The sequence below is a fragment of the Mercenaria mercenaria genome, chromosome 18 (genome assembly GCF_021730395.1).
Source record: "Mercenaria mercenaria strain notata chromosome 18, MADL_Memer_1, whole genome shotgun sequence".
Taxonomy (NCBI): domain Eukaryota; kingdom Metazoa; phylum Mollusca; class Bivalvia; order Venerida; family Veneridae; genus Mercenaria; species Mercenaria mercenaria.
In genome coordinates this window covers 36,724,760-36,741,729 of record NC_069378.1, presented here as the reverse complement: position 1 = coordinate 36,741,729, position 16,970 = coordinate 36,724,760, and the positions used below count along the sequence as shown (strand labels likewise).

Below are 16,970 nucleotides of genomic sequence, written 5' to 3'. Positions count from 1 at the left end.
TAGGGGGGTTGATCATGACCAGCCGATATTGATTTTGAGGTCAGTTGGTCATAGGTCTAGGTCACATTGACCCAGAACACTAGAACTTTTTTTGCCCAATAACTAGAGAATGCTTTGGTCTAAGATCACATTTGATACAGAAGTCACTTATGACTGGTAAATGACCTATAATTATTGATTTGAGGTCAGTACATCAAAGGGTCCAGGTCAATTAGGCCTGAAGTTTGAAGTTTAGTGTTCATTACACCTTGATTCCAACCTGAGTCCATTTGAAGATTTTTATTCAGGGTAATCCGATGTCTTACAGTTCGCTTTTAAATCAAACATCACAAAAATTTCTAAGTTATTTTTCCACCTATTCGCCACCAAGAAAATTTTCTAAGTCCCTATTTTCCACTAAACGCCACTCAATTTCCACTGTGAAAACAAACTATGTTCTACTTTACACCAATTTCCACCTTTTTGCCACCATAAAGAAAAACTATGTTCAAATTTACACCTAATGCCACCAAAATAAAGTGGCTTTTCATGGCAAATTTACCAGTTATGTTGAAAAAAAGAGTTGAATTACACCAAACGCCAGCTAATGCCACCTATTTCCACCAATTGCCACCATTTTTCCATGGAAATAAGTGGCAAAGAGTGGCATTAGGTGGCAAATCTAGGGACGGGTTGGGCAAAATCACAATTTCAAAAAAAAAAAGAAAAAAAAAGTCCAAAATTAATGTTTGCATGAAAATGTTTTTTTTTTATGCTAATATCCTAATAGTTTTATAGCAGTCTACCAATAAATAAAGCTAAACTTTGAATTAAAAATATTTTTTGTCCAAAGTGGCCAAAATTTACAAGAGATTACTTCAGCCAGCAGATCTTTTTTTGATTGTAAATTAACAATAAATCAAGAAGTTTTGAAATTTAAAAAAAAAATCTGTTCTTTAGCATGATGTATTATAATCTCAGTGGTACCTGGCTGAGAAAATTCCAGAGGTTTCCATGGAATGTCTGTAAATTTCCATGGAACTCCGGAGTATTCGGACAGACTTTCCGGAGTTGGATATGGAATACTGCAGAAAACTATGGAAAAAATGTCCAGGGATTTCCAGAGTACTTTCCATGGACAATTTTCTGGAGTGATTCCACAGACGTCAGTGAACAGTTTTTCGGAGTTATTCCATGGATGTCCATGGACAATTTTTCGTAGTTGTCCAGGAAGTTCTGCTGACAGTATTATTCAATAGCAATACATGTGATTTATGAGACTTTTTTGCAGTGCATGTATAGTGAGCAATAACACTTACAAGCAATATGATTTTATTGCATGTGAAGACTTTGCAGTTTCAAACACTATATGAGATATATAACCAAGGAAAATGTATTCTTTGTAATAAACTTTTGCCACTTAAAAGTAGGTGATTAGACAGGGCTTTTTTCTGGGAGTTTTCGGAAAAAGGCCCCTGGTCAAATTGGGAATTTTTTACGTGGTAAATTGTCAAAATTGGGAAAATGTATACAAATCAAACAAGTTTTTAACATTTAATCATTTGAGTTTAAAACTTTAGTTTCTTAAGTTTTACTGGAAGATTTTCAAATGAATTACAAATTTAAAGTATCTCCTAGTGAAATTTTGAGAATTTATTTTTTCAGGATTTTTTCCCAAGTTGCTGATACATGTATACTATTATTGTAAAAATAAAAAACAGTAACTCTTCATTTCTCATGTTTAAGGTTTTGTTTACACACAGTTTGTTTCCACCATAATTACAACTGAATTGTCAAAAAACAGAATGTGTGTGTGTTCGAGTGAAAAACTGGGTCACGAAAATATGTGACATTTGATTTTAATGGTGTAAGAACTATTTTGTGTGATTTCCTTAGCAAACAGAACTTACTATTCAAGGGTTATCTTTAAATAATCAAAAACCTGATTTCAGTTGGGAATTTTTTCTTTGAATTGGGAATTTTTTGCCTTAGATTGGGAAAAATGGTGCATATTTGGCATTAGGAATGGGGCCGATATTCGTCCCCGTGAGACAGGTGGAATTTAAAAGCCCTGTTAAAATACTTTTTATCACCCGTCGAAAGCGGAGGGATATAGTTTTGGCATTGTCCATCCGTCCGTCCGGAGCCATATCTAGGAAGTGGTTGGAAATATTTAAATAAAATTTCATATACATGTTCACCACTATAGGGAAATGCGGCCCGTTAATTTTCAATTTGCCCAAGTAACACCAGAGTTATGGCCCTTAGAAATTTCAAGTGTTAACTATATAGGGTACTATAAATATGGTAATTTCTCCTTCATAACTTGTGACATATTTGACCTAGAACTATGAAACTTGAATTGAATTTAGATCACCATAATGTGGTAGTGCACACACAATTTCATCAGGATCTCTTTAGTAACTTCAGAGTTATTGCCCTATAATTGTTTAAAAATCCACAAATTTGTACATAAATTAACCAATTGGTAGAATTTAATTAAACTACTTTCATTTTTTTCTGTGAACATTAAATTTTGTTGTTGACATGTGGAGTTGTTTACCCACACCCGGTCACCCCCACCACCCTGGTCACAACCCCCCCCCCCCCCCCCCCCCCCCCACACACACCACCAGCAAAAAAAAAAAAGTCATTCTTTCAAAATAATTTTTAAATCAATCAAAACGACATAATCATTATGACACTAAAACAAAGTTGTACCCTCCCCCCCACCCTCACTCCTCCACCCAGTCCACCGCCACCACTCCGATGCAGCATTCCCCCCCCCCCCCCCACCACCAATTTTTTTTTTTTTTTTTTTCAGTTTTTATTTCCCTCAGTATTTATTATCAGCATGTGAAGTTTTGTACCCTCAACCCTGGTCACCCCCAATTCCCCCCCCCCTCTCCAAAATTTTTTTCTCTTTTCATTCCTTTTTTTTTTTAATTCTAAAAGCTAAGCTTATTATAGTAAACATATTCCATTCAAAATAATTTCATTAATCAGGATCAAAACGTAACATACATTCATTATGTACACTTAAAACATTTGTTTTCTGTTAAATTGATCCTGACTAAAAAAATTATTTGCTAGTTACATCCTTAACTTTTTGCAGCATATATTTCTTTGCAATTCCTCACCACAAACCCATTCGGCGGGGGATACCAATTTCATCGAATTTGCCTAATTACATACTCATGAATAAAGATTAATTGCAAAAAATAATGATGAAATCATTCAAATAAAAGTCTGACCTCTGTTGTAAATATGCGTATTATCCCCCACCAAAGGCGGAGGGATATAGTTTTGGCGTTGTCCATCCATCCGTCCGTCTTTCTGTCTGTCCAACCATCTGGAGCCATATCTAGGAAGTGGTTTGGAATATTTAAATAAAACTTCATATATATGTTAGCAACTACAGTGAAACACCGCTCGCTCGAGCATCGATGACTCGAGCACCTGGGCTCGCTCGAGCAATTCATGTGGTCCCGGCCGATTTCCTTCTATTTTCTATGTGAAATTACCATGGCTGGGTCGAGCATCGATAACTCGATCGCTCGAGTATGACACCTGGTCCCTGTGTATTAACTTACTCTTTGTTGCTTATGGCAAACTCGAGCAGAGGTGTCAAAATTTTTCACACCATCCGCGGTCAGAATGTATCGGTTAATTTAAAATTTTCTCACATCGTGAAAATTGCATGGTCTATTCCCCGACTATCTTAAATGTTTGTTTGTCGGTATATTTGATCTGATAATGAGATTAATTACTGATGAAAGGTGGAAGAAAACTTTTATTGATCAAAATTGTTATTAATTATTACTTTTTTTTCTGTGGGATCGAGGAGATAATTATGAGATCTTAATATTTTAATCAACAGTTGTTTGCATGCAAAAAAAGGAAATAAGATAGCATTTTCATAAAATTGAGACGATAATTATGAGATCTTATTTTGGAAAAGAAAATTGCGAATTTGATTACAGTATTTCAAATAAAAAATGTCTTAGCTGTTTCTTCAAATGTGCCATTTACGATCTCTCATAAATAACGTTTGTAATACGTTTTTTTGAAAATGTCACGAGTGTGTTATTATAACGCATCAATGTTTCCTCTGCAAATGGTCTCAATGACAGTTGGTAAAACAAACTTCAATTTTCTTCGTATGTTGGTCAATGTTTGGGTCGCTCGAAACCATGGATAACTCGAGCATTTTGCTCATCCCCTTGCGACCTCGAGCGAGCGGTGTTTCACTGTGTAGGGAAATGTGGCCTGTCAAGTTTCAGTCAGATTGCCCAGTGACACCAGAGTTATGGCCCTTAGTAGTTTCTAGTGTTGACTATATAGGGTGCTATAAATATGGTAATTCATAACTTGTGACATATTTGACCTAGAACTATGAAAACTTAAATTGAATTTAGATCACCATATTGTGATAGGGCACACACAATTTGGTCAAGATCTCTTGAGTAACTACAGAGTTATTGCAGTTAAATTGTTTAAAAATCCACATATTTGTATATAACAAACTAACCAATTGGTAGAATTTAATCAAACTTCTTTCAAACTTTTTCCATGAACATTATTTACCAACATGACATTGTGAAGTTGTGTACCCACACCCGGTCACCCCAACCTCCCTGGCCCCGTGTTCACAAAACATTTTTCAGTCTCAGCTGAGTTTGAGTTTGAAATTTTAATATCAATTTTACTAAAACGACAAGGTTAATTTCCATCTGAGACTGACTCTCAGTACTGAAAAGACACTTGAAAATAGTTAATAACTTAAAATTTAGTTTTAAACGTGCCATTTAGATATAAATGACAAATAAAGTTTCATTATTAAACTCAGCTGAGATTGAAAATGTTTTGTGAACATGGGGCCTGGTCACCTCCCCCCCCCCCCCATCTAAACCTTCTATGAATATTTATCAACATGCAAAGTTGTAACCTTGCCCCCACCTGGCTCCTCCACCCAGTCACCCCAGAAATGCACCCCCCCCCCCCCCAAAAAAAAAAGAAAAAATCTTATGTATATTTATCAACATGTGAAGTTGTAACCCCCCCGCTCAATCATGTATTGAGCAATTTATAGAATCCCCAATATTGACTTTGAATTTTATTACCTTTCATGATAAAGTTTCACAGATTTCTACACAACTTGTTAACATAGACTTCCGGTTACATATTTTGAAAATTCATCCTAATGTAAGATCAGCTGATCTTATTGGCTGACCTTGATCACATGGTATTCCCGCTCTGAAGCTAATTGTTTCCTGCTGTGTTAAAAGTCTCTCAGAAAATGACTTGAGTTGTTGTCCAGAGTTAAATGACCAGAAATTTTTTCTAGGTGCTTCATTTTCGCAGTGTCAGCGAACATTCCATGAACATTTTGAAGGATGTGACCCCATACAAAAGCAGGGCCTTTGCAGAGTATACTTTTTATCTTTGCAAAATATTTGCCATAACCTTTGCAGAACAGTTGTAGCACATGATTGCTGAATATATTCCACAGACGAGTAGAAATGGAACGAAACGTTCAACTATTCTGCAAAGTTTTTGCAAATATACACTACACACACAGAATGCAAATACTTTGCAAACAATTTACAATTCACAGCTAAAACTTTGACAAATACATCGCAAAGTAATAGCAAAGTATTTGCAACTTACGTGCAAATAATATGCAAAGTATTTGTACATATGTAACAAATAGCAAGAAATGAATTTCTGAGGTTCAAAGAAAAGAATTAACTTTGTTTAATATCTGAAAATTGATGTGAAGTGACAAAACCATTTGCAGTTTAAATAACAATTTTAAAAAATTAATCATTGCAGTGATCATTCAGTAACAATAACTAAAATCATGTATGTAAGTTTCAACAATTGCTTCTGTACAAATCATTTTATATAACTATCATTGTTTAACATTACCTTTTCAAGATCAAGATCACATGCTGCAATTCTCTGGTTCTTGGAAGAGCATTATCCTTAATCAACAAAATTTATATCCAGAAAATATAATCAGAATATAATGATCTGTCTAACACAAAAGTTTGCATCACCAAAATATTTCTACTACATGATGTGTAAACATTTCCTCACAATATTTTCAAAAATCCTACCATTTGAATATAGACCAATCAGAAAACAGAATGGTTAATTACTTCCTGTACCTAGAGTCTGTGAGGAAAGTAAACTTATCTGTTTTAATTATTAATCCCCCGCCACAATTGGTGGGGGGTTATAGGAATGGTCTCCGTCCGTCCTTCTGTCCGCCCGTCCATCTGTCTGTCCGTAACACTTTCGTGTCCGCTCCATATCTCCTAAACCCCTTGAAGGATTTTCATCAAACTTGGGTCAAATGATCACCTCACCAAGACGATGTGCAGAACCCATGAGTCAGCCATGCCAGCTCAAGGTCAAGGTCACAACTCAAGGTCAAAGGTTTGAGCCTTCCATTTTGTGACCGCTCTATATCTCCTAAACCCCTTGAAGGAATTTTATAAAACTTGGGTCAAATGATCACCTCATCAAGACGATGTGCAGAACCCATGAGTCAGTCATGTCGGCTCGAGGTCAAGGTCACAACTCAAGGTCAAAGGTTTGAGCCTTCCATTTTGTGTTCGCTCTATATTTCCTAAACCCCTTGAAGGATTTTCATCAAACTTGGGTCAAATGATTACCTCATCAAGACGATATGCAGAACCCATGAGTCAGCCATGCCGGCTCAAGGTCAAGGTCACAACTCAAGGTCAAAGGTTTGAGCCTTCCATTTCGCGTCCGCTCTATATCTCCTAAAGCCCTTGAAGGAATTTTATAAAACTTGGGTCAAATGATAACCTCATCAAGATGATGTGCAGATTCCATGAGTCAGCCATGCCAGCTCAAGGTCAAGGTCACAACTGAAGGTCAAAGGTTTGAGCCTTCCATTTTGTGTCTGCTCTATATCTCTTAAACCCCTTGAAGGATTTTCATCAAACTTGGGTCAAATGATCACCTCATCAAGGCGATGTGCAAAACTCATGAGTCAGCCATGCCGGCTGAAGGTCAAGGTCACAACTCAAGGTAAAATGTTTTAGTCTTCCATTTCGTGTCTGCTCTGTATCTTCTAAACCCCCTTCAAGGAATTTTATAAAACTTGGGTCAAATGATTACCTTATCAAATTGATGTGCAGAACTTACGAGTCAGCCATGCTGGCTCAAGGTCAAGGTCACAGCTTAGGGTCAAAGGTTTGAGCCTTCCATTTTGTGTCCACTCTGTATCTCCTAAACCCCTTGAAGGATTTTCATCAAACTTGAGTCAAATGATCATCTCATCAAGAGCTCATGAGTCAACCATGTCAACTCAAGGTCAGGGTCACAACTCAAGGTCAAAGGTTTGAGCTCTGTATCTCCTAAACCCCTTGAAGGATTTTCATGAAACTTTGGTCAAATGATCACCTAATCAAGACGTTGTGCAGAATTCATGAGTCAGCCATATCAGTTTAAGGTCAAGGTCACAGCTAAAGGTCAAAGGTTTACCCTTTCACTATCCATAACAGTGGCGGGGGATTTAGCTGTCTTTCAGGTTGCCTTGTGCAAATGCTTTGATCTTTCATTTGTGTACAAAGTGTTTATTTGCAATACCTTTGCTAACAAAATGAGCTAAGTGTTTATTTGCAAATGCTTTGCTGTCTGCTAACTTAATAAAGTATATGTTTGCAAAACCTTTGCAGTCTGTAATTTATCTAAGTGTTTATTTGCAAACCCTTTGCTTTACTGTGATACATTTTGCAGACTGTTTGAAAAAGTCTGATGCAAGTACTTTTCACCTGGAATATAGTTTATGAGAAAACAAATATTTAAAATATATTCTGCAAATACATAACAAAGGGTTAAATGTGTTCAGAGTGATTTCCAGAGATGTCCGTGGAACATCTTTGCAAACACTCTGGACATGTTATATAACAGGTCACGTTTCAGGTCACTTTTCCATACTATTCCATGGAAAATACCTACTTTCCATGGAAGTTTTGCATTTGTCAGCAATTTTTCCACAGTTACTCTGGAATATGTACAGCCGGGTATTGTCTTTTATTTAAAGCTACTTGCCCAATTTTGAAGTGATATTGATCAACATGTTCCTTCCTACCAAGTTTGGCATAGAATGTTCATATAGCCCCGAAAAATAATGAAGTGAGTGAAAATAAATGTAAGAAAGGATGTTGCTTTTCTCCATTATATGAAAACAGTATTCCTTATTGCCCAATATTTGTTATAAAATATTAGGATACTTTGGAAAAATATTGTCAGTAAGTTCATACTACAGGTCAATTTCACAGTACCTACATCTTAAGATTTTTTTTGCCCCCCCCCCCCCCCCCCCCCCCCCCCCCGACAAAAAAAATAAATACATAAAATTGGAGAAGTGGGGGTAGGTGGGCACTAAGATTTGCCCTTGTCTGTTTTTCTCTCCATCCATCCATCCGACTTTGTGTTGTGCATGTCTCCAAAAGTATTTGACCTAGAGTTATCAAACCTCACACAGGATTGTTGTGTACCTGGTGCTTCAGATGGGGTTTCACACAGCCAGATCAGAATCTTGGCCCTTTGCTAAAAATTATGCATATAGTGACAGGAGTGGTGGCACCAGGACACATATCTAGCTGAGAGAATTTCCCCCCTAAAATATGTGAATGAGTCATTTCAGACAGAAATCATGGAAAAAAAGCTTCATAGGGAAAAGGTGGATCAAACAGTTTCTAAGGTCCGTGGTTAAAAAACACAAAATCTAACTTTCCCAGTATTAAAGCAGAATCTGTAGGGGGGCCTCTGTGGCCGAGTGGTTAAGGTCCCTGACTTCAAATCACTTGCCCCTCATCAATGTGGGTTCGAGCCTCACTCGGGGCGTTGAATTCTTCATGTGAGGAAGCCATCCAGCTGGCTTACGGAAGGTCGGTGGTTCTACCCAGGTGCCTGCTCGTGATGAAATGATGCACGGAGGGACACCTGGGGTCTTCCTCCACCATTAAAGCTGGAAAGTCACCATATGACCTATCATGTGTCGGTGCGACGTTAAATCCAAAAAAAAAAAAAAAAAAAAAAAAAACGAATCTGTAGACTATTAATTGCTTTTATCTCTAGTTAGTCTTAATTTCTCTGTTAACAATTACTTGAACTATTAATTAGAATAACTTAATGTATAATTATTATGCCCCCCCTTCGAAGAAGGAGGGGTATATTGTTTTGCAGATGTTGGTCGGTCTGTCGGTCGGTCGGAATGTAGACCAATCTGTTTCTGGATGATAACTTAAGAACGCTTGGGCCTAGGATCATGAAAGTTGATAGGGAGGTTGGTCATCACTATCAGATGACCCCTATTGATTTTGAGGTCTGTATGTCAAAGGTCAAGGTCACAGTAACCCTGAATAGTAAAACGGTTTCCGGATGATAACTCAAGAACGCTTGGGCCTAGGATCATGAAAGTTGATAGGGAGGTTGGTCATGACCAGTAGATGACCCCTATTAATTTTGAGGTCAGTATGTTAAAGGTCCAGGTCACAGTGACCCTGAACAATTAAACGGTTTCTGGATGATAACTCAAGAATGCTTAGGCCTAGGGTCATGAAAATTGATAGGGAGGTTGATCATGACCAGCAGATGAACCCTATTGATTTTGAGGTCAGTTAGTCAAAGGTCAAGGTCACAGTGACCAGGAACAGTACAATGGTTTCTGGGCAATAACTCAAGAACGCTTAGGCCTAGTGTCAGGAAAATTGATAGTTAGGTTGGCCATGACCAGTAGATGACCCCTATTGATTTTGAGGTCATTAGGTCAAAGGTCAAGGTCGCATTGGCCAGGAACAGTTAAACTGTTTCTGATCTTCTTGTCCAAAACTATAGGGCCTAGGGCTTTGATATTTGGTATGTAGCAAAATCAAGTGGTCTTCTACCAAGATTGTTCAAATTATATCCCTGGGGTCAAATTTGGCCCCACCACGGGGGTCACATGGTTTATATAGACTTATATAGGAAAAAATTTTGAAAACCCTCTTGTCCAAAACCACAAGGCCTAGGGCTTTGATATTTTGTATATGACATCATCTAGTGGTCCTCTACTAAGATTGTTCAAATTATTCCCCAAGGGTCAAATATGGCTCCGCCCTGGGGGTCACATGGTTTACATAGACTTATATAGGGAAAAACTTGGAAAATCTTCTTGTCCAAACCACAATGACTATGGCTTTGATATTTTGTAATGTAGCATCATCTAGTGGTTCTCTACAAATTGTTCAAATTATCCCTCTAGGGTCAAATATGGCCCCGCCCCAGGGGTCACATGGTTCATATAGACTTATATAGGGAAAAACTTAGAATCTTCCTGTCCATAACTTACAACATTCAAATTTGGACCACATGTATAGTTTTGAGTGGCAAGATGAACCTTGACATGAGTTGACCTTGATCTTGACCTAGTGACCTACTTTCACATTTCTGTAGCTACAGCCTTCAAATTTGGACCACATGCATAGGTTTGTGTACTGAAACAAACTTTGACCTTGTTATTGACCTAGTAACCTACTTTCACATTTTTGAAGGTACAGATTTCAAATTTGGACCACATGCATAGTTTTTTGTTCCAAAATAAAATTTGACCTTGATTTTGACCTAGTGACCTACTTTCACATTTCTCAAGCTATACAGCCAATTCGAAATACAAGCATAGTTTTGTGTACTGAAATGAACTTTGATCTTGAGATTGACCTAGTGACCTACTTTCACATTTCTGAAGGTACAGGCTTCAAATTTGGACCACTTGCATAGTTTTGTGTTTCGAAGTAAAATTTGACCTTGATTTTGACCTAGTGACCTACTTTCACATTTCTCAAGCTGCAGCCTTCAAATTTGAACCACATGCATAAGTGAGCATATAATTTGTTCCTTGTGCAATTACTAAATGCATCAAGGGGGGCCTTTCGTGTTCGATGAGCTCTTGTTTTAGTTAAATTTGGCATAGATGTTTGTAAAATATAATAAATTTCTCTTTTAGGTTTCATACCATACTCCTTATATTCAGAAGGGAGTGGTTCAAAGATGTCAAGTTGTACTAGTCTAGATTTATCCGCTGAAGATTTTGCACTGGAACCAGGCTATGCAGAATGTGCAGATGCAATTAAATCAGGGGCAATAAAGAAGATATCAGTTTCTCATGAGAGACTTGTTGATCAGACAGTAGGTGGAAAACATGAAGACCTGAAAGTGAAAGGAGAAATTAGTTCAGAAATTTATGCTAACCCACAAATATTGTTCAGAAAAAGGTCAAAATTGGTAGAAGATGGCAACCAAGATAATTTGAATGAAAACAATGAAGAAATGGAAGTTAGTCAAGAAAATACCTTCTCTCTTGGAGAAGAAATCTGTCTTGCAGTTGAAAGTAATAGTAAAAAGCAGGAAAAGAAATCAAAGAAGACAAAAGAAGTGAAAGAAGTGCCCTCTGAGGCACCTCCGCTTCCAGCAAGAAACTATAGTTTGTATCTAGAAAGTGAGGAAGCTGAACAGGTTGTGCAAGAGGTGTTGCATGATTGTGGGAAAGATAAGAATACGGACATTTGTATTTTTGATGATGCCTTTGAAACAGAAGAACAAACTACTAATAAACCAGCAGAAGGAAAACAAAATAAGGAAGTGAAACAATCTGACATTGATGTTAACTGTGAGGTTTCTTGTTGTGAAATAGAACAAAAAAGGAATAACAAAGCTTTAAATGAAAGGTGTGAAAAAGGTAGAGAATATGTACAAACTGATACTGATAAAAGTAGTTCTCGAATGTCTTGTGATTTATTTGACAATGATGTAACAGATCCATCTGAGGGAATCACATGTCTACAATTTACAAAACATGAACAAAATGAAAAGACACAAATAACAGCAGAAGAAAAGCAAAATAACAAGGCTTGTAAAGACGAACTAATGCTGAGCTTTGCAGGCACCAAGTTTTCTGCTGCTATCAGTACACAGGCAAATACGACAGAACAGTTAAAAAGTGCAGACCAGGACAAATGTGACAGTAACTATTATGATACAAATGAAACTTTGCAAGAAAACACTTTTGATACAATTGATGATACACAGCCACTGGAGAATTGTCTACAGGTGATAGTTAAAGATGAAAATGGCCTTGAGAAAATTCTCAAAGTTATTGAGAAACAGGAGTCATTTAAAATACAGAAGAAAAGGGAGAGCATCAGAATGAAAGCAAGTAAATGTACAGATGTGCACATTTTTGAGAATGAACATTATGACGATAAAGATCTACATGAACATTATGATGATAAAGAGCTACAAGAAACCAAAGATAAAAAAGATTTAAAAACTTTTACTCCAAATTCTACAAACATACAAGAAACCAAAAACTATAATGATGTTGCTAAACAAAGGCAGTGTTGTAAAGAAGATTTGTATATGCATTCATGTTGTGGAATGATGTCTGATACTAACTGTTCAGGCCAAGCTTTTAAGTTAAAAGAACTGGAACTGTCAGAAGCTAGAGGCAACAAAAAAGATGACATAATTGAATCTGTGCATGGTCCATCAGAGACAGACTCAAATAATTTTCTTACAGTTGCAGTGAAAATGAAATCTATTTCTGTTGATTCAGATAGCGACTTCATTAACATTGAAGATTTACCAAAACTTGAAATAAATGAAAGTGACCTAGAAAGCCCTTTTGACAGTAGTGATAATTCAAATAACTTAGATATTGAAATAGAAAGTGCATGTATCAATGAATTAACTCAGAAACTAAATGCTGAAGACATTCCTTGCACATGTTCAACACATTATGAATTGGAGTTAGATATAGCTCAAGATGAATCAGAAAAATGTTGTTTAGGATGTTATGCTGGTGGAATTTCTGGAGAAGATGAAGGTGTGGAAATTATAGCTTCAGGAAATACTGATAGTGTGAGAAAACATCTTCATACATTAGAACATAAATGTTCATTCACTCAATCAGAAGAAGCTAAACCACAGTGTTCACTTGTTTCATCACAGAAAGAGAACTTAATTGCAAGTAAAGAGAGCATGGACATGACTGATACAAAAGAAACCAGATTTACAGATACATATCAAAGTGAGGCTAAGGTATTTGAAGATGTAATTATTAACAGTGAAATAAATGACAGAAAAGCTACACTGGACAGTAGACTTTGCGTGATTGATTCTGAAAAAGAGAGTGAATGTGATCTCTCTAAATTAATGGGTAGTTATTGTGATGATACTGTAGCCCATGTAGACAAGATCAATAATGAATTAAGTGATGATAGTGCAGTAGGTAATATTGATGACTATCCTCAAAATGAAGGTCACAATCATATTGATTTAACAGTGGCTAACACTTACAGCAGTGCTAGTCAAGATACAACAAATTTTATTGCTAATACACAAACTAATACAGAAAATGTGTCCTCACAGGAGCTGCATTTGATATATGAAAAAGAGCATCCTAACTTGTATGAAGATACAGAACCCACTCATATGTCATTACAAGAAGCTATGGGTTTGTCACCTCAAAATCTTCATGTGACTAGGTCTCATTCAGATAGCAGTGGACACAGTTTACTGTTTGCAACCAGCTCTAACATTTTTATTCACTCTAATATTCCTAATGAAAACACCAAGCAAGAATCTGCTTTAACTCCACCTCCCAGACCACCACCAGTATCTAATGCTAGTCAATCAAAAGCCAGGATTTCTGTTCCTGATCAGTCAGGGGAAGCAGTCACACCTGTAGATGAGGTTCCACTTCAGTTCAGTATCTCTTACATCAGTGGCCAATCAGAGGAAGATTCCCCGCCTGCTATACCTCCAAGACACAAGACTATTAGATCACCTAGACGTCCAGGTAATTGAAAAGCTGTTTGTACAAGTTTGTCTCTTCTAAACAGAGTGCCTTCATCACTTATGAATACAGTGAAACATAGCTGAATGGAGCATTGATGGCTCAAGCACTCAAAATCACCCGAGCAAATCATTTGTTCCCTGCTGTTTTCTGTATATTTTCCTTAAGAAATTCCCATGGTTGTGTCAAGCATCAGTAATTTGATATTTTGGGAATGAAAACCTGTCCCTGTTGATAAACTTATTCTTGGTTTCTATTGGCAAACTCAAACATGTGTCAACAATCTTCACATCTTTGATTGTCAGTTAAAACAGAAAATACAAAATTTTCTCATGTGAGATATTCTCTAATTTAAGATTTTTGCAGATATATCTGAGCTGATAATGAAATTGTGTATTAGTGTTAGTGTAAAAGAAATGTTCTTCTGTATAATATTGGATTAAAGAATCTAAAATCTGTCTAAATTCAGTTTGGACCTCAGCTTTGGGCTGATATGAAAACATTGAATGGGATCACAGGACATAAAACACGTTTTTGTAGATTAAAAAAAGTCACCATGGGGAATTTTAAGGATTTTTACAGCAATGGTCTGGTTTTCTTGTGCGACTGAATTTTATTTTCTCTACAAAAATTCACTGGTCGCCATTGCCAAATATTCTCTATTTTGGAGATTAACGGAAGGTGTTATGCCCCTTTTTTAGCTCACCTGTCACATAGTGACAAGGTGAGCTTTTGTGATCACCCTTCGTCCGTCGTCCGTCGTCAGTCTGTCCGTGCGTCCGTTCGTCCGTCAACAATTTCTTGTCTGCACGATAGTGGTTTCATTTATGATTTTATTTTAACCAAACTTGCACACAACTTGTATCACCATAAGATCTCGGTTCTTTTCTTGAACTGGCCAGATCCCATTACAGGTTCCAGAGTTATGGCCCCTGAAAGGGCCAAAATTAGCTATTTTGACCTTGTCTGCACAATAGCAGCTTTACTTATAATTTGATTTTTACCAAACTTGCACACAACTTGCATCACCATAAGATCTCGGTTCCTTTCTTGAACTGGTCAGATTCCATTATGGGTTCCAGAGTTATAGCCCCTGAAAGGGCCAGAATTAGCTATTTTGACCTTGTCTGCACAATAGCAGCTTCATTTATGATTTGATTTTAACCAAACTTGCACACAACTTGTATCACCATATGATCTTGGTTCCTTTCTTGAACTGGCCAGATTCCATTATGGATTCCAGAGTGATGGCCCCTGAAAGGGCCAGAATTAACTATTTTGACCTTGTCTGCACAATAGCAGCTTCATTTATAATTTGAATTTAATCAAACTTGCACAAAACTTGTGTCACCATAAGATCTTGGTTCCTTTCTTGAACCAGCCAGATCCCGTAATGGATTCCAGAGTTATAGCCCCTGAAAGGGCCAAAATTAGCTATTTCGACCTTGTCTGCACAATAGCAGCTTCATTTATGATTTGATTTTAACCAAACTTGGACAAAACTTGTATCACCACAAGATCTTGGTTCCATTCTTGAACTGGCCAGATTCCTTCATGGGTTCCAGAGCTATGGCCCCTTAAAGGTCCAAAATCGGCTATTTTAACTTTTGCAGCCATATAGAGACTTCATTTATGGTTTTATTTGATACAAACTTCCAAAATATCTTCAACAACAATAAATCTTGGATTCCATGACAAATCAGATCCATTCGTAGGTTCCAGAGTTATTTTATATCTGATTACCTCCCCTGATTGTAATCAAAATGGATTTATATCAGTAAGTACTTACAGGACTTATTTGAAATTTCATTATTGTCATTAGTTGGACTGAGCCAATGAGGGTAGATAACTATGGACTGATTTTATGTCAAATTACCTCCTTTTATTTCAAATTAAAATGGCTATATCTCCGTAACTAATGAAGATACTGATCTGAAATTTCATTTATGTCAACAGATTTATTTGGCAGATCTTTCTTTTGTTAACTTACAATCATTTGTTTTTAATTACTTCCCTTTTACGTTACTATAAATAGCTTGTTTTTAGTATCTTTTTATACGCCCGTTTGAAAAACGGGACGTATTATGGGAACGCCCCTGGCGGGTGGGCGGGCGGGCGGCATCCACAGACTTTGTCCGGAGCATATCTTCTACATGCATGGAGGGATTTTGATGAAACTTGGCACAGTTGTTCACCATCATGAGACGGAGTGTCATGCGCAAGAACCAGGTCCCTAGGTCTAAGGTCAAGGTCACACTTAGAGGTCAAAGGTCAAATTCAAGAATGACTTTGTCCGGAGCATATCTTCTTCATGCATGGAGGGATTTTGATGAAAGTTGGCACAGTTGTTCATCATCATGAGACGGAGTGTCATGCGCAAGAACCAGGTCCCTAGGTCTAAGGTCAAGGTCACACTTAGAGGTCAAAGGACACAAGAAAGAAAACTTTGTCCGGAGCATATCTTCTTCATGCATAGAGGGATTTTGATATAACTTGGCACAAATGTTCACCACCACGAGGCGGAGTGTCGTGCACAAGAACCAGGTCCCTAGGTCTAAGGTCAAGGTCACACTTAGAGGTCAAAGGATACAAGAATGAAAACCTTGTCCAGAGCATTTCTTCTTCATGCATAGAGGGATTTTGATATAACTAGGCACAAATGTTCACCACCACGAGACGGAGTGTCATGCGCAAGAACCAGGTCCCTAGGTCTAAGGTCAAGGTCACACTTAGAGGCCAAAGGTCAGATACAAGAATGACTTTGTTCAAAGCATTTCTTCTTCATGCATGGAGGGATTTTGATGTAACTTGGCACAATTATACACCATCATGAGACGAAGTGTCATGCGCAATTCCCTTCTTTAGAATTACTTCCCTTTGTTGTTACTATAAATAGCTTATATTATAACTTTTTCATTACTAGTCGTAGGGAAAAATCGAGACCACTTTTCTGTAGTACAACATGCATGCTACATCCAATTATGAGGTGTATTTTGACCAATCTCTACCTGGTAAAGATTTTTGTGTGGACTTACCATTTTTAGCCCACCATCATCAGATGGTGGGCTATTAAAATCACTCTGCGTCCGTGGTCCGTCCGTCCGTCATTCCG

The 16,970-nt window shown here is 37.3% G+C and overlaps 1 protein-coding gene across 1 annotated transcript in view; it reads left to right on the top strand.

Annotated features, from left to right (window-relative positions):
• The window catches only part of LOC123538529 (uncharacterized), a 194,074-nt gene that overhangs the window by 104,615 nt on the left and 72,489 nt on the right, over positions 1–16,970 (top strand). The window contains exon 5 of the mRNA XM_045322688.2: positions 11,009–13,861. Coding sequence (XP_045178623.2) covers positions 11,009–13,861 — 2,853 coding nt within the window. The remainder of the gene's footprint in view (positions 1–11,008; positions 13,862–16,970) is intronic.